The sequence below is a fragment of the Parus major genome, chromosome 4, assembly GCF_001522545.3.
Source record: "Parus major isolate Abel chromosome 4, Parus_major1.1, whole genome shotgun sequence".
Taxonomy (NCBI): domain Eukaryota; kingdom Metazoa; phylum Chordata; class Aves; order Passeriformes; family Paridae; genus Parus; species Parus major.
Genome location: NC_031771.1, coordinates 16,427,943 through 16,449,563, shown reverse-complemented (window position 1 = coordinate 16,449,563; position 21,621 = coordinate 16,427,943). Strand labels below are relative to the sequence as shown.

Sequence of the window (21,621 nt, the reverse complement as noted above, 5' to 3'; positions counted from 1 at the left end):
AATGACCTCAGAGGCCTTTTCCAACTTAAATGATTCTGTCATTCATTGCTGATGGCATTCCAGTTTCCTTTCCTACATTTTACCTCTTAGTGAATCTCTCTCCCTTTTTTGTAAGCATGGTTTCTGCTTTTCCAGAATTAAATGTTTTATGATAGTGTATACCTATTTAAGAAGCTGTAATAATGCCAGGTGTTAAGGCCAAGGTAAGAGCGATTAACTTAGACCCTAAAAATTATTGATGAAAACTATACTTGAAACCTACTGTGTTCCCCTAGAATGTGTCTAAATGCTAAGCCTGAAAATTGTCTTTGCTTGAGTAAGCTGGTAATGGCCCTTTCTTTGAAAGGAAATAATAGTACACAATTTTCTCACGTTTATTTTTTCTCTTCAGTAAGTAGCAATAAGTAGCCTAGCAATGGGTGGCTGAACCTTTTTTTTTCCCCTTCCAAGGCAATTTGCAGAGAATTCAGAGACATCGCATAGAGCTGAGGATAATTCTTTTTTCTAAACAAGTCTGTCATTTTAGGATTTTGTTTTGGTTGCCACCATTCTTGACTTTGCCATTCATCACGCTAAATCTGTGTGGATGTGAGACATACTAGCTTCCAATGGCTCAAAAAGAATTTAGAAAGCTTATAGTATTTATAAAGGACTTCTGGGAACTTCAGATCATTTTTATGGCACCTCCCAACTCCTGCAGATTTGAACAGCAAGCTCTCTGGAAGTAGTTGCTCACTGTTTGTAAACAGCCATGGTCTGTTTTATTTGCAACTTGCTTTTTCTAAGATAAGAATTTTCAACAGCAGACACGGCAATCAATGTTTTCAGAAACACTTTGGTTTGTTTATATGTAACATGTGAGTGCAGAAGACTGTTTTCAGCTCACAGCCACCGCAGATTTCTGAGGATGGGGGAGCAGGGCAAGGAAGTTCATTACAAGCCAGTGTGTTGGTTGTAACATATCTATAGCAACTTCAGCTAGGAAGCAGCTTGCTGATAAAGCTTTCTTAGCATGCACTTTTGACTGGAGCCCCATCTGAACAGAGTGTTTTATTTTATCTCACCCTTGAGAATTCTTCTGCCGTCGGGGCCATCATACAAAGGCAGTCTTGCAAAGGGAAAATTACTGCAATGGAACTGCTGTATGTTTTAGAAACAAAGTAGTGATAAATATTTGTACTTCTTATAAAACCACTGAAAATATGATTACACCAGATGCTTTACTAAGTACAAAAACTTCTTTCACAACAATTAAAGAAGGTTTCCATCTTCTGCTCTTGATAACACTGTAGCATGGGAACAGGAGTATGTGTCTCAGGCTTTCCAGCAGTCAACTAAGGATAGGAAGAAGTATGGATAAATAAAATTAAAACTGAATGAAAAACTCTAGACAGTGTTAATTCTTTGTGACACACCTGATGGCCTGAAGGAGTTAATGAAAGGCATAGAGCTGCTAGGCAATTGTTTCTGCAGCCAGATAGCAGCCACCAGTGACAGATGTGCAAAGCCATGGCAAACTTTGGTTCTTTGGAAACATCCAAACTGTTTGTATGCTGTCTTATTTTGTTTTGCACTCTCCTGCTCACCTGCCCAATTGAGCTGCTAGGGAGATTCAGTTTTGCAATTGCCTCAATGCACTTATTATCCCACAGTCAAAGGTACTTAATCACCAGGTACCCACTGATTTTGGTGAAATTTAGCTGCAGTGTTGCTCCTAATAGCTGTTTTCAGTCACTGCCTGAATTCAGAAATAAAGGTTTCTTTCCTGCTTGCTGCCAATGTTGATGTTATTATCACAGAGAAAAATAATTGAACAAAAGCATCCCAGATGTAGGGACAGACAGCAATACCCACAAGACAGACGCAGGCAGGCCTGGGTTAGTAGGGGAGCTTGGCACGAGCTGCGCTGGCTATGCAGCTAGAAATGGTACGTGTGGAAAACCAGTCGCTGTCCTCAGCGTGAACTCCAAGTGTACGAGGGGCTGGGTTCAGCCGTAACTCACTTGGTATAGGTGAGGAAATGATAATACAAACTCTGGAGTAAATTGGATGGGTTTGTCAGAGCCAGACCAGACAAAATGTTGCCATGGTTATCAAGTCACCCAAATAAAGAGAACACTGTTCACTCTGAAGTACAAAGGCTCAGGCTGGCTTTGTGGTCCCTCACAAGGGCTGTGGGCAGAGATGAGCATTGAGATTTGCTGCCTGCTGTTATTAGGGAATGCAAATTCAGAGCATGAAGATGAAAGCAGAGGGGTGACAAAGTGCCTGAGGAGCCACCTATCCTGGCTGATGCCTAAAAAGTTCTCCTGGGATTTCAGACTGATTGTTTCCTATTCTGCATAATGGGTAGGCTGACTGATTTTATTGATCCTCACTTATTTTTCAGTGGTTCGCATTGTGAGTCCAGCCAGCTAAGGTACAGCCACAAGCCCATAAAATAAGCTTCAGTGACTGATACAAAACTATTTTCATAGTGAACAATCATATTAGTTTTTAAAAATAAACAAAGTCAACAGTAATTAGTTTGAAGACATCTGAAGAAATATTCAAATGGATTGTTAAACAGTAAAAAAATGAGAGTATACTTTTAATACCATTTTCAAGTATTATTTTTTCCCATATTTTAAATACAATGAGAACTCATTTCAGTAGTATTCCTATTAGGGAAATCAGTCTTCTAAGTGTTAGTCATACATACGTGGTGTTAATCAGAATTCTTACTTTACCCCAATGAATCTGTTGTTTGTGAGAGGAGGAAAAAAAAAGGGGGGGGGAGAAAAGAGGAAAGAAAACCTGTACAACAACACAGAAATTATATGATTGCTGGAGGAAAACAGTGCCTGTGAAGATGAGGACCCAGCTTGAAGGATTTAGTGGGAAGGGCAGCAAGGGCAAAGAAAGTCACATTAAAAGCGAGATGCAGTCTCTGGTGGGTCATTTGAATTTCATCTTCAGAGTAATTTTCATGCCATTTAGCCATAACCACAGCAGGAATAAAGGGGACTAAACACATTAAAGTGACAAAGTCGTACAAGGAGGGGTTGTGGTTTATATTCATTTGGTAACATTCAGTGATACAGTAAGCTGAGTTAGTGCCATATCAAAGATATTGAGTAATTACAGAAAAAATATGGTATGCAACAGGAGAAAGGTCTGTTAGCACACTCATTCAGGGTCCATGGTACATTAAGAACCCATTAATTACAGAGAAGAAAGGATTCCTGGCCTCAGAAAAAACCTCAAAAAGAAGTGGGTTTGGATTGAAAACCTTCATCAGTTCTTAACTGTTGGTTCTTAACTACAAGCAATGATAAGATGCCCCCTGAAGTTGGAGGGATGCTGCTCAGTGCTGCACATTTCTGTTATTCAGGTAGCCAGCACCCAGAGGCACATGGACACACTTCAGCACCGCTGCTTCTGGCGGGGAATGCTCATTTCCATTTGGAACAACAAAATGTACATGTGTGCATCTGAGGGAAGATATTGTGGATTCTTTTATCCACATACAGCATGGCAGGAACTCAGTCATTTCATGGACATTCATCTTCAGATCTTGTAAGGTACATAAATAATACTAAGAAGAGACCTGAAGATTCCCATGTGTTTTTCAAGAAATTTCCTGATAGTGGAAAACAAAATAATTCAGGGAGCTCCAAAACATTCTGTGCTTCAGTAGATTGGCATAGATCATAATTAGATTTTTCCAGCTGTTAAGAAAAGAGAGTGAGACAAACACAGAGACACAGAAAAACCTGGACAAATATCATTAACAAAGGCAATAACCAGAAATAAACCTGGCCAGTCACAGCAGAGAACAGGATATCAAGGAACTGCAGCAGCCTGGGACTTAGCAAAGAATAAGAATAAAAACCTGAGGGTTTGTTTTTTTCAGACAGTCAGGCATCAGTTCAAAATATTTGTTTATTGGATTGGTGCTTGAAAAATCACACGCAGACTGAAGTTCATTTAATCTTGCCGTAGCAGTTAGTGAATATAATGCAGAAACAAATGAAATCATAGATTTATAGAACTCAAACTTAGAAAATACTTTGATGATATAATTTAATCTTGTGTACTTTATAGGTCAAATGCTAAAATCTGTGTGAAGCCAATATAACTATGTTTTCTTAAAACATATCACCCAAGGAAAATCCAGCTGTAGTTTAAATATTTCAAGCAGCAGAGAGAATCTACCAAATCCATTATGGTGTTTATCCTATGACTAATTAAACTGCTGAAAAGACCTTATTTCTAATCTGAATGTATTCCTCTTGGGTTTTTTGCTGCCAGATTCAAAAAACCTAGTTTATCATCATACTGGTTACATAAAAAGATCATGAATCAATTAAATACTGCCATATCAAAGTATGTGGTGGATAATGGTAGGCAAAATGAAAAAGAAACATATTTTTTCCAAACAGAATATATACACATGATTATCAATTGATATAATGAGCTAAGTAGTAACCCAGCATCTGAGTCATCAAAATCTATCCATCACTTGTGATTTGCAATCAGGGTGTAAAGGAATGATCAAAACAAGCTTTCTCTTGAGGAGTGATTCTCAGCCATCTTGTCTAAGTATGTCTATGCAATGTAACAGCAGAACAGAATTAGATTTGTGCTTCCCAGTCATATCAATATGAGGAAGATGCTTTGTTTTCCCCCATCTCCAACCTGTGGACTCCTTGGGGTTGTGCACATGGCTACAATCAAAGAATATCTTGGAGGACCAACACTAGAAAAGCCATTACATTGGGAAGCTTATTGCTGTTAAAAAAGCAAAGCATTTAAATTCAAAGCTAAATTCACCCACAGGTTGCTTCATTTGACTACCAGCTCACATTTGGGACTTAGGTACGATACAACAAGTAACCACTAAATGTAGTTACTGGCGGATACTTGGCTGGTATAGAGCCAGCTGCCAGTCTGAGCCAGACTTCCTGACCATAATTTAATTCTAATAAGGCATTTCCAGTAATTACTCTGTCAGTATACTTGTTGTTATTAATATTTTCAGCCTGAAAAGCAAGTTTGTCTATTCCATCAATGACCAGATAGCCAGAGGCACGTGGACTAAATGATTCAATGGTATATTCAAAAACATAGACCCCCAGGTATGGAACATGGAACTTCCCGGTTGCTGGGGCAAATGAGGCACCGTAGTTGACATCCAGATTGTTAAATCTGATGGGTCCTGGAGTTGTCATTCCATATGTATGAGAAGCAAAAAAAGCCACCATAGGTGCATATCGGTATGATCCTTTTGAAAAATCTGGAAAGGAATAAAGAACAATTTTAAGTGATGTTACATTGTAGAAAGGCAACTTGGACTAGCCAGAAGACCAAATGCAGATTTTCGGATGTCACGTTATCTTGTGGATGACAGAACTTGAGCAACTGAAACACAGTATTTCAGCATAAACACATCTTCTTATATTGTATAAAAAGTAATTTTCTTCACAATTAGCGCTAGGTGTATCCACCAGAGAAAAATTCAGCAACAGCAAGTGAACTTTATGATAGTATATACTATGTTATCATTAAGGGAGCTTGCTTTCCACCCTACACCCCCTCCTAGTTTTCCCACCCCAGGATCTCTTTCATTGCTCTTGTGATTGAGCTAAAGCCAAGAATTTTGGCACAAATGTTAGACAAACAGTGAGGAGGTTTAGCACTCATGATGTTAAATGAGGGCATAAAAGTATATGGGCTTCTCTTCAAGCTGAGCCTGTACACTATCATTCCCTGCTTCTGTAAAAATGATTTCATTCACTATTCATATGCCGTCATGAGTAAAAATCAGGCAAATGACTGCTGAAAGATGCATAAAATTCACATTCCATGTGGCCTGGGTGGAAATTATTTATTTGTTTTCTGGACTGAATAAGCATAATTTTCACTTTTTTTTTTTCTTTTTCCTTAGAAATCTTTCAAGGGTTGCATCCTTTGTTGATGAAAGCCAGAGGCAGGCCTAAAATGATTCCTTGAGGGCACAGTCCTGCACATCCTGTTAGCTACTAGTATTTATAGAACATTTATGGCTGCATTGAAGCTATCATTTCCCAGTGATGTGATTTTACCTCCCCCTTCAAAATCCATGACATTGTGTTCAAATACATCTAATGCACGCCCTCCCAACTCTGCACATCTCATCAGGGAGCTTTCCAGCTATTGTGGCAGGTCCCAAACCAATTTAATCCCATCATCTGGTCATATTAAAAAAAGAGATCACGAGTCACCCATGGGGACTGATGTCTTCAGCACCAAAACACAGGGCTATGCTGCTTGAGTTGTCACTCATCAAAGTGAAACGTGAGACCTCTGACCAGCAAATGCTCTGTAATTAGGCCTTGGGGCAGACGCCTGGACTGATTCTGTATTGCACAGCTAAATTCTGTACTTGCCAACACTCAGGGAGTTGTCATTCACCAGCTTCACACTACAGTTGACTCCTCCAAAGGGGTGGCGACAGGCACAGACAAAACTCTGTCTGTCATTGACACAGGTTCCTCCATTCTGGCACGGAGAACTGGCACACGCTGAAAACTGTCCTGTGAAAGAGAGCGAGGAAAACCAACAGCCTCAGTTGTAATGTCGTGACAGTGACACCTCCTAAGTGTGCACTATTTTGGAAAGGCTCTTTGTCAATTCACAATTTCTGCTGAAGTTCTTTGTGAAGGCCAACTTCAGATCCAGCCCAGCTTCCCTCTTTACCTGAACACAGCACACCCTCAGCTGTTCTCTAAGATATTCAAGATTAGCTGTGAATTCTGAGTTCTGATGGTCTCAGAGGATCATGTACATAGAAGATCATCCAAAGAAGTTAGATCAGGCTGCTCTTTCTGAACTGAGCCATCTTATCCTTGGCTGTACTAGAAGAGATTTTGTACTGCTGGTGCACAGGTTGGACTGTTTTGTCTATGACATTTTTCATCCAGGCATGTAACAAACATTGCAGGAGAGTCAGGGTCCTGGTGATGAAGGGTCCTAAATGCTATCCCAGACACTTCAAGTACTTGTCCATAAATAAGTCCCTAATTCCAGTATATCTACAAAGGTTGATGCAGAACTTTTGTATTGCAAGCAAGAAAAATTATACCAAACAGGTGGCTTTGCAGAGCACCCTGACTGAGGATATCCTAGCCTCTGTCCCCAGTCAGGTATGAGCTGGCCAAATTACACTTAACCAATACAGAGAAATCTTTCAGGCCAGTGCTGCTGAGCTCTGAGACATAACTACTGAGTGTAATTGAATAATGTGTTGTCATAGCAGTGTTTTGGGGGGGAGAAAATTCAGGTCACATTAAAAATTAAATATTGCATTGAAAAATTCTGAACACAAAGCATTCCCAAACCACATATTTATTTTTGCTTTCTCTTGGTTTGGTCAAATAAAAGCCAGATATTTTAGAAAATAAACCTTTTCTTTGCCAGGAATTACCAGCAGAACTCTGGAAAGAGAACCCCACACAGTCCTGCTAGGGAAAATCTAACTTTGGTAGGTCAGAAATGAAGAAGGCTTGCATAAAGGCATCTAGTTATTGCCAGGAAAATGCTGACCTGGATTTCACATAGATAGTTCAGTAATTCCAGTGTTATCTTCATTTTCCCAACCTGATATTTCACAGACTGCTGCATTAAGGCAAACTGTTTCTGTGTGATATTTTTGTTCAGTGAGCAGAATGCCGAGGCACATTGTACAGTGACACTTGAATTTGCTCTGATATAGCATATGGATTTATAAACACAACAGTCATTCTTTTCACAGAAAATTATGTCTATTCTGTAATGCCTGAAATAAAGCAATTTAGGACTGTCATGACTGGGGTCACAGCACAGGCAACTGGACATGAGAAAATAATGGTTTCCTTCTCAGATTTGCTACATCCTTCATGGAAGTTATTTTTCACTCACATTTACCAAGCACCCACATTTCACTGATATTTACCAAGCATCCACGTATTTACCAAGTGTCAAAGAAAAGCAGAAAGGAAGGAAAACAGCTGATTGTGCTGACTGTATCATACTCCCAAAATACAAAAGCTTCCTGTAAGAACACAGCAGTCTCTCTGCTAATTGGCCTCTACTTATCATAAACAAGAAGTAAACCCAAGAAACAGGAAAAAGATCAGTGAAGGAAATGATAATGAGATTGAGACTAGCATTTTGGAAGTCTGCTGTGGAGTGATTCTGCCCGAACTTAACCTTGGAGTTAATTCAAATTCAGACATAGCTTTATCTACATTAAATTAACCCTCCCGGTGAAGCACTGCTTAACAGCAACAGGGAAGCTCCTCCATTTCCTAGAATAGAAGAAGTTGTGTGGGGGTTTGAGTCAAATTAGGATTTTCAGTGCAAGAGGCAAATGCTGCAGGTCTCCATTGTGCCAATCATCTCTTTGTAACTATGCTACAATAGCATCTTTCTGCTATCATTTCTGGCTTCTCCTCTGCCCAGTATTTTCTCTTTTCTTGCTAAAGAGTGTCCTGAAAAACTGTATCTGAATTATCTCCTCGGGGTAAAAAGGCCAGAAGGTTCAGATTAGGAAAGGATATCCCACTAAAGCAAATATTTTACTATTAATTAATGTTTCACAGCATGGTAATATAGATGAGTAAAAGAGAGAGAGACTATAAATTAAAGGCTTGAATTGTCACTATTACTAGCAGAAAATAAAATGTAGTTGCTAATTACACTTGGTTTGGTAGTAATGAGAAGAGCCAGTTAATGCTCAGTTTTGCTACTCTTTGAGAGGGCAGAAAGCCAGAGGCTCTTTTGGGAAATAGACTGCCAATGCTGTGCAAACAAATCTCAAACAAATAATGAAGCTCTGTCAGTATCTACTGGGGTGTTGTTAGAAGCAAAACAAATATTCAACAATTTAATGGTCTCCTTATGGAAAGGTTTGACTCCAGTAGCTCAGTGTGGAAATTCTTCTGACCAGAAGGTAACCTAAAAACATATTCTCAGCATTCAGTTACCAGTACCTGCTTCTCAGGAAGCCCTAGGAGACTGGAAGAGTGGGGGAATCTACTGAACCACCCTGCTTGCACAGGGTCAAACTGGTTGCCAGCCTATGATTAATCACCTCTGTCTCAGCACTCTGACAGTGGGCAAAAGGCAAGGAGAGGGCTTGCCCTCCAGTTTTGGGTGGGGCAGAGCGTCAGGGCCTATCTGAGCTACTTGGACTTTAGAAATGCTGTTTCTCTGTTAAGCAGAGGTATCTAATTATTCCAGTGTGATGATTTTAGGCTCACCAAATTAAAAACAACACAACTGTTTCATCAACCCATTAGCCTAAAAAGTAAATATGTAAATTTGAAGTGTATGTCACCAAGCTGAACTGGAATAACCATCTCATTTGTGCAGTTAAAACACAAGATGGAAAACATTTGAATAGGCTAATTTCACTTGAAATTAAGGCTTGAATGATAAAGCAACAATGGGAGCTTGCATTTCTATTAGGAGTTAAAAATCTTGTGAAAACAAAATCAGAAATAAGACACAAAGAAAGTGAGAATGAAATGAAATTACCTCTCACACAGGTGCACTCTTTAAAATACATAAATATAACACAGCTTGACTCTCAGTTATTCATGTTGATGGGAGGGTGGCATAATCTGAATAAAGCAAAACTCACAACTAACACAAGACATGCAACAAGAGAGTACATTCACATTTGGAAAGCACAGCAGCCTCTAGATTCACTATAGAACAGCACTAATAGCAACAGGAAAATAGGAGCTGAGCTAAACTGCCCTCACACTGCACCACACATTTCTACAGGAGAAGTGCATTGGAAAGTAGGACCAGTCATAACCCAAACTCAAGACTAATTAAGAGTTACTTTAATGTTGTCATCTCCTCTTAGATATTTAAACTGTCTTAAGAAAATAACTTTTTTATCCACCCTGAGTTGCTGTTACAGTCAGTGTCAGGTGAAGTATTGGCGCTTTCACCCCTCATACACGTATTGCCGCCTCTACTTGATGAGGAACTTTTCTTTAGTTCATTCCACAATATGGGAAGTCTGCAAGGTTTTATATCCCTGCATATGCAATGCAAACTCACATTGCTTTCTTCTGATTTCAACTAATTACATTGGAAAGTATTACATCAGGGTCAAATCCTGAGCATATTAAAGCAAATTAAACCACTAATGTGTTAAAGTTCAAATATTGAACATATTGGAGTCAATAAAAATTGTCATTCACCTCTTTCTAGAATTTTATTATTTATTTTTTTTAGCTGAAAAAGGAAATCTAAGATTAAATACATTTTATAATTAGCCAATTATGCCTTAGAATTTCTTCAAGAAATTTTAGCAGAGGCAGCACAAATCTCTGGTGGTGTCCTAGAACTTGCGAGAAAAAGCTTTCATGGAGAAGTAAAATCTACCCAGGCAGAAGATGGATATTTGTTAATTAGGGTAATGGTCTTGCTTTTTTAACTTACAGAAATATAATGTATGGCTTTGCTAAGCATGAAATTCATTAAGTACAAAATCTCATTACCAATGGAAAAGTCAGCATAAACATTGCTATGTAGAAACCTCATATAAAAATAAGGCTTCTCAACATCTGCAGAGAGCTGCACTTCCTCTAAGTGAGCATATACTCAATGTTATCAAGAAAGTTACTTGTTAAAATTGAGTATAAATAATAAATGGGAAAGACATTAATTCATCAATATGAAGTGAAAACCAGAGCAGGTGGCACCTTCCTGTGCTCCAGGCAGGTAGCACTAGTGATATTTTCCAACAAAGTACGTGGTGTGGCAAGGATAAAAGACATCTCTCATTTTCTCTTAATTTCAAATTTGAACAAAGATTTTGAATTACCATCCTGTGCAGTGCCAGTAACAGATATAAAACAAAAATGACTGAGGAAGAATTGCAATTCTGAATAGCAAAATATTCAAATTTTTTCATGCATTCTTAAGTGTGATTGCTTCTTCTAGCAGCTGTGTCCCCTCTCTAACTGAAAAGATAACCAAGGACTGAAATCCTTCAATGGGAATGACTCATCAGAAACCAAGCTACTCATGGGATTATGGCTTTACAAAGGATCCTTTCCATTGATCACTGAGAAATGCTGTCCCTGAGACAGGAAGAGATGAAGAAGCAAAATGCAAAGGACAGAAAAAAACATGTAGAGGGAAAAGGAGATCTCCTATGGCCTTAGCACATGAAAAAGAGTAATAACTGTTACCACCTCTACGTCTGCTTGCAATAGGGACCAAATAGTGGTTTAGAAATGTTCATAACTTTAAGAGCATTTTACCAGAAATGCATGGATCTTCAAGAGTATCTGGACATGTCTCTGTCATTAAGAAATCTGTCTAATTTTAGTGTGAATTAGAGTCATCTCAGTATTTTGAGTCACTCATCCACCCTTCATTTCTGTATTGTGCCAGAAATTATACTTCCATAAAACATTGTCTTGTGCTATTGATTTTCACTCAAGTATGATTGCAGAAGTCACAACTCAAAGACTTTGTACTTCTGTGAATTCATTCATAATTCATTTCACATGATGGCATTTGAATTTAACTTCAGAAGCAGATCACACTCAAGAGTTTCTTTTCAAGAATGGCAGCTCCTGCTTAGCTGAACTGCTCTCCAGGTGGACTGGAGCCAAATTTACTTTATTGGCTGGATTCCTGCTTTTTCAGGAACACACTGCTGTAACTGCACTTCTCAATGAAGTCCTGAAGGAGCCAGCAAAAGCCTCATTACTATCATTTTTGTTCCCTTGCTGCAGGTTTTTGATACCTTTCTTCCCTGCTGATGCTGCAAAGTACTGACACAACTCCGTATTTCTCTCCCTGCTTGCATATTTTTTTTCTACTGAAATTTCTAATTGAGATGAATTGTTCTTTAGATTTTGTTCAAACAATCAGTAACTTTTCAAAGGTCAGGTTCTCAGCTGAGAACATGTATATCTACATGTGTTTGCATGTATATATACCTTAAACTGACCAGAATCTATTAAGGAAAATTAAATGGAGTGCAAAATCTCACAAGCAAAATAAATTCTATTGTAAGCAAGAGATTAATCTCAGGTTCCTCTGAAACACCCTTTACAGCAAATAAAAAGTCTTTAGACTTTTTATTTACTCAGTCAAGTTCTGCCACTCAGTTCATCACAATGGTTACATAAGTCTTTATAAAACATACCTTGACTTTTAGTAGAGTAAAATGCATTACCTGGATCTATTGCATTATCTGTGTTTCTCTGGCTTCGGCTTGCCAGGCTCGTGGTGGCATTTCCTGCCACTTTTTTTGCTGGGGAGGGTTTCTTTAAAACTGGTTTCAGCTGCTTCTGAAGTTTGGTGATATTATTCATTGCATTTACCATTGATGTGTCAACATGCTGAGTTAAATTTGTCAAAATAGTTCCTGCTTTTACTTCAAGCACAGTTTCAATGAGCTCCTTGAGGCCTCTCTGCAGCAGGGGGATATCTGGCTGAGCCAATTTAATTAGCACAGGTATGCTCGAGTTCACTTTCTGGATGCTGCTGTTGGCATCCTGGCACAGCCCCCAGGCCTCATGAGAAGTCTTGTTCAGAAGTGGAATGGCATTTGAGAAACGGATCGACTTGGCTTCCAGGGCCTTGATCCTGGAACTCAGTGCCTGGAGCTGAAGTGAGAACAGCTGTTCTTTCTCTGCTGAGGCAGCTTTGGTTGTTTTTATTGAAACACAGTTGTTTGCCAAAAACTTGGAAATTTTTGACTCTGCATTCAGAAGGCGAACTTCATGGTCCTTTGAACCCTCCACAGAGTCAAGTAGTTTTTCTTCCAGCCGGCTGATATCTTGTTGCTGCTTTTCCACTTTTGATGATGTATCATTTAAAATATAGAAAACTCTACTGAAATTGTGGAGGATAGTTTTGTCAGACTCCTTGTAAGGAAGATCAGAAAGAGATGATGCTACTTGTGATGTAATTTGGTGTCTCTTGCTATAAAGCAGTGACTGGAGGGATTCATTCAACAGTTGGAACTGGGGAATAAAGGCCAGGAGGCTGTCCAGTTCCTCAGCTCTGCCACAGCAAACTTCAGTCTCATTTCTTAGAGCATGTAGCATGTCTTTCAGTACATAATTATCTTGAATAGAATCAATAGCACTGTTTATTACTATCATGGTCTTGTTTAATCCATCTTCTATTTCCATGGAGCATTCATTAACACGACTCTCAAACAGTTCCTGATAAGCCTGAGATTCATTTTTAAGTCCTTCCTGAGTTTTAGAAAGTTCCTTCATTTCAGAGCTGATTCTGTTAATTACAACAGTAAGGTTTCCAAGTTTCTCTTTGAATTCTTTAGCTTGGATTTGTTGCTCATACTCTGAAGTCAGACTAAAAGGTATCCCTTGTTCTATCAAGGGTTGCAGGATCTCCATATCATAGCACAAGTCATTAATTTGCTCATTCATTCTGTCCATCCTATTGCCCAATGGAAGGAACACATCAGAGATACTCTTGTTTAGGGCAATCACACTCTCTTGAACTGCTGCCAGCTGTGCTTGGAAATCTGTCCTGCTCTCTGACAACATGTCATCACAGACCCCCAGAACAGAGTCTCTCTGAATTTCCAGTGCAACACTGAGATTGCTGATCTTGCTATCTTGGACTCTTAAGTCATCATAGATCTCCAGCATCATCATGCCTTGTCTCTTTACTTTCTCATGCACTGTGATCATGTACTCTGAAACGTTGTACTCCATGACTTTGTCTACTGAGGGGAGGTTTTGTCCTGAAGACTGCTCAGCTGATAACAGTTGTTCATGAGCATCTCTCATTTCAGTAAGTGTCCTGTTTAAAGATTGATAATAAATTGCACTTCTGGACTGTTGATGCTCCAAGTTAACTTCCAAGGACTTCTGCTTTTCTTGTAAAGCTTTCATAGGCTTGTCACAAGTGAGGGCCATTTCCTCTCTAATCTGCACCATATGACTCTTCAGCTCCAGAATGTCAAGCTCTGTTGGCCCACTATCTTTCTCCTGAGCAATTTTATTTTGGGTTTCATTCAATTGCTTGACTAATTCTTTCGTATTTTCAAGGTCACCTGACATACTAGACACAGTCTTGAAAATTTGAGCCATGCTCTCTTGCATTTCATTTTGAAATACTTGAAAGTTTTCTCCAACTATGTCTTTGATTAAGCCACTAATACTTCTGGATTTGAGACCTTTAGGGGAAAAGAAAAATATGGAAACAGTCAAATCAACTGTGTTAGTTGCATCTAAGTTTTCCCACAGTGTGAGCAACCACAGTGCTGCACAGAGGTGAAACACATGCCTGCCCCAATTTACCCACATATGAGTAAAATATGCAGCTGAAGAATGTAGAGGATGCTTACAGTTCATATACAGCTATAGTGTTTGAGGATTCATCCCTGTTTCTACTGAAATCAGTGGGGCTTTTTTTATTATTTTGAAAGGGCAAGCTCAAACTCTCCATGTGGTATCAACTTTGACCTGTTACCTAAGCTTTTTCTGAGCACTGAAAGGAGGAGATCTGTGTGCTTTTGTGGCTTGCTCATAAAGAATGATGTGTCCTTTCTCCACTAGGAAAGTAAGGCCAAAAAAAATCTGCTATACAACATTATGGCCAAGAAATGAAAGCAGATATTATTACATTCCTACTGTATTGTATGTGCCTAGGTGATGATGCAACACACCATTGTGAAAAGGAAGCAAAATAAAAATAATAGGTTTATTGAACAGCTAAAGCCACAATGGCTGCAAAATGCAGGTATTTTAAAGGCAGAAACTTAAAGTCTTGCATACTACAACTCCTTAAATAGCTCCTAGGAATTCTGATCCTGAAAAGCACTAGGCAGAAGTGAATTCTGCCCCAATGAGCAACTTGAAAATATGTTTCCCATATAGCCTTAGAGAGGTCAAGACAAGCATAAAAGTGTTCTACATAATATATTTCAATCAATTAGAGCAGTAGTTCTGCTCTGGTGTGAGATTAGAAGGAATTTTATTAATTTATTTTCCAAAGGTAGCTCCTCTGTCCAACTAAAACACTGAAGTATTCTTTGCACAATTTCCATCAACCCAAAGAACATTTGCAGACAGACTGTGATATAACGATTCAGCTCTTCAACCTCTACAATGTCTCAGTGACCACAGGTTCTCTGATTAAAACTGTATTGATAAAGGCAGAAATTATATGCTCCTTTCTTCCATTTTTTTTCTCAATTAATTCTACATCCTGGAATATATTTCTTTAACTAAAACACTGAGGCACATTTTGAAAACTGACTTGAAGGTACATTCTCAGCAAGTACAGTAAAAAATCAGGGAATCAGACCCAAGTTTGCTAGCCCAGGAAAGAGCCACATCAGACATCTAACATGAAGTTTCCTAAGAATTAGATTCCATTATTGTCAACTGAGGTCCAAAATGTCCCAGCAATTTTACATGAAGTGTAATAAACAACAGTGATAATACTGACATTACCTTTATTATCTTCCTTTTATCTACCTAAAAAGCAAGTCAATACATGTACATGAATATGGATGTGTATCTGAACACTGAAATATCTGAGAATAAAGGCATCCTGGCAGCTGGGAGGAAAAACCAAGATATGAACCAAGGTAAAAAACTGACATGTAGAAAAACCATTCCAAGTGATGATTTGGTCAGTTTACTTTATGATGCTGAAAAATGTTCTGTGCTCTGACACACAATGAGCTGTGAAGAAAAATTTAATGGCTGTGGAAAGAACCAAGATTACTCTAAACCTTCTGTGAGGAATCAATTAAATTTGTTCATCTCAGCAACAAATCTTGATAACAGACCATTCATCTGAAAGAGGTGTCCCAGAGGGTCTATACCAACCTTTTCTTTCTGTGACAGCCAAGAAGGTGCCAGCCTCACTCTCTGCTATTCCAGCTCCATGTAGTTGGATAGTGAATGTAGTACAGAGCTCAGCTCTGGTTTTCAGGTGTTCCCGTTCCCAGGGGAGTGTGGAGCCTGATAAACCAGACAGCTTTGGATTTGTCTCTACCCTGCTTTCTGGCTAGGACAACTGGGTTGCTCATAAACAAAGTGCAGCAGAGGCTATGTGAGCACACTCGTCCACACAAAGACCTGACCCAGACTTGGTGACAACTGGGTATATTGTTAAGCTTGAGCTGCAAATCCATGTGTGCACTCATGGATATAACTCAATTCTCTGTTGCTCATTTTGAAATAGAAAGGTACAAACTACCTGTGAACGTTAAAGATCTCTTGCACTTTTTATGAGATAATAAATTTTAATGTTAGCTTCCTGGCTGAAAACCAAAGGGTGTAATTACTCTGTGTCAACATATATTCTCTTTGCAGTTTCAATTATTTGAAGAATAATGTGCAAAAATAAATGTATGTACACAGGAAACTGAACTGAGGTTATATATGCAGCTGTAAATGACATTTCTGACTTGGAAGTGATTAACACTCCATTATTGAGTTCATTTTGAAAGGAGTGTACATTTTAATAGTGAAGAGGAAAGGTGTGTATTAAATACAGAGTTAAAGGAGGAAGAAAAGAATAGCTGGAATTAAGCAGAGTTTCTTAAATTAAAAAGAGCACAAAATTATTTTCCCTAAGTAACAAATGGGAACATCTGAGTACTGAAAGCAATTTTTAAAATGCCCTGCAGCTTTCATTAACAAAATAGAGAAGCACATCAGTTACTCCAGTGAGTGTTGCTCTCTAGCAACAGATGACATGTTTGTGTCACCAAAGTCATATATGAAACCAAGAGTTAAAGACTTTTTAAACTGTATTGAATTGTTTGGTCACAGAATCGCACCAAACAAACCCTGATAAAAAGCTTGGCAGAATATTAGAATTTCTGTGATAAGAAAAAAGGTGATGTATGGACTGTGAGCAAAGGACCTGGCACAACAGCAGGAAAGTGGAAAAGTAGGTGAAGAAGGAAAATATCTGAATAGCATGAAGCAACATGCTATTGTTAGTTTCAACAGACTTCACTGTGCTTCAAAAGCAGATTGCTTCAGGATGGCATTGGTACTGGGAAAGTTGTGGTTTGCTTCAGGTGAGCTTCTAAGAGTAACTTTTAGCAAGGTAGAGAGGCCAGTGTTAGAGGACAGTATGGAAGATGAGAATGCTAAATCTGAACCGCAGTGTACAGATTACAGGCTGCACAGCTTCTCAGGCTTACCTGAGAAAGTAGTCTGGGAAAAACATGAGAAGGAATTAAAACAATCTTCAGGGACACAAAACAGCCTTGCAGGTGTTGTTTTGTGTTCCTTGTTTTCCTTGCAGGAGAAAGTCAGGGGGGTGGTGAACCCCACTGACCAGTGATGGTAATGTAGCAGTTTACTAACCAATAAGAGTTTCCTTTCTGTACTTTCCACGTATCTGTCTATAAAACAGGCCTGGAGCAATAAACTAGGATATTCTCTTGTTCTGACTCCCTTGAGAGTCTGTGTCGTTCTTTCCCGCCGTTCCCAATTAGAACGACAGGAAGATCCTTTCAGGTCCTGCTACTTTGGGATGCTGTTTATGCATTGAGTACAACAGACTGATATTTCCTGGACAGAAACTGCACTTGCCATTTGTCAAGCCAACAGACACCAACCTTTCCTTTCTCCCCTCCTTTTCTGCTGTTTACCTATGTAGAAACCAAGAAGTACCTGTGTTGGAATGCTCATAAACTAGAGACAAGAAATGTAGTTGATAGCACCTTTTTCATTGGAGCTACTTGATTAGGAGATAGACTGAGAAAATAAATCAAAAAAGGGACGTGAGCTGGAGAAACAATAAAGGCTTGAAGCACATTTTCAAAGAAGAGGGCATTTTGAACAGCACATTTTAATTAAGACTTAGACCCTGAAATACAGTTAGGGAGTGCAGAAGCAGAAACACAGGATGCTAAAAAACACTTCTTAGACTAGCATGAAAATTACAGCTAGAACAAGTGAAATATAAAATAAGAATGAGGAGAAAGCAGAAAGGAAATGGAAAATATTCAAAGACAAATTAAATGTGCATCCAAAGGTCAAGAATGCCACCTAGCAATATGTGGAGAGGTGAAAGCAGGTCACCGATGAGGAGATGGAATAAACCTGCACACAAGAGAGCCATCTAGCATGTGGCAGGAACAGCTCAGGAGACAGAAGACTGAAAATACAAAACATGGGACCCAACTTCATAGATTTGAGGGAGATAAAAAAACCACTTATTGTTTCATTAAGTTTTATCTCAATGCAAAGAACTCCAGAACATCTGTTCTATTTTTAAATAATAGAAAAGTCCTCTGGATTCTCAAGTGTAAAATACGGTTTGGGGAATATTCCTGAAAATGAGAAAAATATTGTACATTGAGGAAATAAAAGTTTCAGTCTGAATCCACTTGTTAAGCAGCACTTTTAGCTGGGTAACACACAGATCTTGCTTCAGCACTCACAATGGATGGGTGCATAATTCTGCTGCTGAGGATCTGCCCAGGCTTCTGATCTCTAGCTGTGTCTTTCTCATATACTGAACACGAGTACAGGTGTTTATCAAAGATAGCCTAACACAATCAGGGACAAATTATTCAGCAGAATGTTTGCTGTATTATAAATACCACCATCAAAGAATTCCTTATAGTTTGCCCTGTGTGTGTGAATTATGTATTAAAGTACGTTAGTTAGACTTGGTAACAAAACAAATACTACATCCTTTAGTGGCTGCCAGATAAACAAAAACAGACTTAGGAATATTTGCAGATGCTCTGAGTAAATGAAAATGCCTTGATAGTGGCTTAACCCACCATACAGTTGATGAAACATCCAAGAATATATTTTTTTTGTCACTATGAAAGCTACCATAGCAAATGTTGAAATAAACAATTCCCCTCTTACAAAATGAAATTTTTAAAATGAGTTCTCCCCACAAGTGTTCAGTTATAGAATAGGACAATCTAGGAAGATTTTTAGCTTTTTCTTTTTTTTGTTCCCTGCCACATCTAACAGAGTGAGTGATTACATTAATTTATTTTTTTTTTACCTTTTAGAAAGGACTGGAAGTCTCTGCCCTTATCTTCATTGATTTTGCCTTCCAGAGAAGAAAGCATCTTGCTCACATCATTCATTGCAGCAGCAATGCTGTCAACCTTCTTCTGTAGAAAAGTCAGTTTCATCTCCTGACTGCTAATCTTCTCGTTCATTTTCTGAAATAGGGCTTGGTCAGGAAACAAAATGAGAAAAAACCCAACAAGTATTGTTAAACATTATGTAGCGAATAAAAAAGAAGGTATAATTGACTGAGAGACATTAGCTAAAAGTGGGGTGAAAAGTTTCTGAATTTTTAGTTTTGAGTGAATCATCTTGATTTTTGTCATGTATCATGTATTAGTGAGATTCAGCAGCACAGCAGTTACTAATTACTGAAGCATATGTATCCATTATAAAGTATTTATGATTCTACAAGAGTATTCTGAATAGTTAGCTTATTTTAATCAACATCATTCCATTCTTCCTTCACCTAGCACCCTACAGGGTATTCAGTTAACTCTCATTTAGTCAATCTCCTTTAACACAATCAAAAAAGCATTAATTTTTACTTAGCATTTATAACACAACTTCATGAATTTGCAAGGCTTGTGTCTCAGTCTTTCAGTTGTTTGGTTCAAAATAAAGACTTGTTCAACACAGCAGCCAGGCAGAAAAACAGCTAATAGATAAATTATTTTGGAATAATGATTAGTCTATCATTAAAAATAGAAGCTTAACCTACAAAATCAAGTTTCTTTTAAAATCTACCCAAATTGTTCTTGACACCCATAGTCTCCTCAGAAATAAAAAGGCCTAGATAGATGCTTTAAGGATTGGCAATGGTGAAGAATGTCTTGATGTTGAAAATTAGGACTCCACATGACTTCAGCCAGTCAGCTGAGTTTGATGGGTGACAGGTATCAAACTTAGTCTGGTGTGGGAAACAGTAAAAGTAAGAAGACTTTCAGAAGCTGTGAAAACAGGCCTCAGAAAAGAAAAAACATAGAGGTTAGAGCTAGCTGCAGCTGCAAAGCCTGAAAGTAAAGAAGATACAGTAATACAATACACAAGAACATGAAACAATAGTTGAGTTTTTAGGCTTGGCTAAGATAGACCTTAGGGCTGCAGAAAAATATGCTTACCAAGATAGCAGAAAGTTTTAAGCTTAACAATGGAGTATTGTGTATTGTTAATAGAAAGCACACAAACAAGCATTGTTTGAAGCAGGTGTATGTGTGCTTTTAGTGATTGGCTAGAACAATTGTCTGTAAGCTTTAGCAATATGTTATTGGCTGAAAAACTTTTAAAATGTTCTGTAACAAAGAGATTTTTGGCTGCTTGTGGCAGATGTGAGCTTGTGCCATCCATCTCCTCTGTCTATAACTGAGACTGGTGCCTGAAATAAAAGCTCGTGATGCATCACCCAGCAATCACATCCCACGTGTGAAAAATTAACCTTCAACAGTCTGGGATTTTCAGAAGATGCTGATAAAATCAGATGTTTGAATTCCTGTAAGAAAAGCTAGAAAACCTTCAACAATTCAGCCTAAATGGCCTATGTTAGGCATATGATCTGGGCTATACTATGACTCAAACTGCTATGGAAGAGATTCTTTAGAATTGTATACGAATATTTATTAGTGTAAGTTTACAGTACTGCTATTGATCCTTTGTCACTTTTCATTACAGCATCAGTGTCTACTGCTATGGCAGCAAACAGCTCTAATCAGAAATCCTGTCAAAGTACAGGGGCCTAAATGCGTTAAAAACCCCAAGCAAGTAACATGCAAAAAGGCATATTCTTCTGATGACTTGTATTCCTTAAAATTCTAATATGTAGAGATACAGACAGATGCAGATGAAGCAGGCCAACACCCATTAGAATGATCTCCTGTAGAAGCATGTTGGTTGTAAAGGCCATACCAGTGAAAGCCTGGAGAGTAAGGCCCTTATAAGTTAGGACCTCCAACTGTACTCTCTGCCTAAGGTATCTACTTACACAGATACTAAATTGTTTCTAACTCAACCACCTCGTTTTGACTCTGGCAATTCTTCTGACTGGCCATGTAAAGACACAGGCCATTGATAGACCTTTGTCTTCATAGTACTTTGTGAGAGACAAACAGGTCTGGACACTTCTGCTTCTGGTTGAATTGTTACTATGAAAAAGAGATTTGAATTCATTAGCTGCTCATGCACAGTCACCCAAACTGATAAATAAACTGCAGGGTGTAATGCTTTTTTTGGCTTGGTTTCTATCCTTTCCCACTGAGGGAGGAAGAGAAGTTAGATGAACCTGAAGGTGAGGTTTTATGCCTGAAAGTGGCACGGCTGTATCATGGGAGCTGGAATCTGGCTTGTAGAGCCACAGCAGGTGCTGATGGAATGACAGACCAAGGCAGTCAGTCCTGGCCCCAGGCTGTGTTTGCCAGGTTGATGGCCCAAACAGGGATCTTTCTCTTTCTAGACTTACCCAACTTGATTTAAAAATAACTGAAAAGCAATTAACATGGAGGTTAGAGATTCCAATTTCAGATTTATTTCTCAGAGCAGAATTCCTACTAACAGAAGTGGCATGTCTCAGTGCTCTATTGATCAAGCTCACTTTTTCATA

At 38.6% G+C, this 21,621-nt stretch overlaps 1 protein-coding gene across 1 annotated transcript in view; it reads right to left on the bottom strand.

Annotated features, from left to right (window-relative positions):
- Positions 1 to 3,905: 3,905 nt before the first annotated feature.
- The window catches only part of MMRN1 (multimerin 1), a 40,202-nt gene continuing 22,486 nt past the window's right edge, over positions 3,906 to 21,621 (bottom strand). Inside the window, exons 5-8 of the mRNA XM_015623574.2 lie at positions 19,021 to 19,194; positions 12,215 to 14,194; positions 6,411 to 6,557; positions 3,906 to 5,278 (exon numbers count right to left, since the gene is read on the bottom strand). Of these exons, the coding sequence (XP_015479060.1) occupies positions 4,857 to 5,278; positions 6,411 to 6,557; positions 12,215 to 14,194; positions 19,021 to 19,194 (2,723 nt within the window). The 3' untranslated portion in view covers positions 3,906 to 4,856. The remainder of the gene's footprint in view (positions 5,279 to 6,410; positions 6,558 to 12,214; positions 14,195 to 19,020; positions 19,195 to 21,621) is intronic.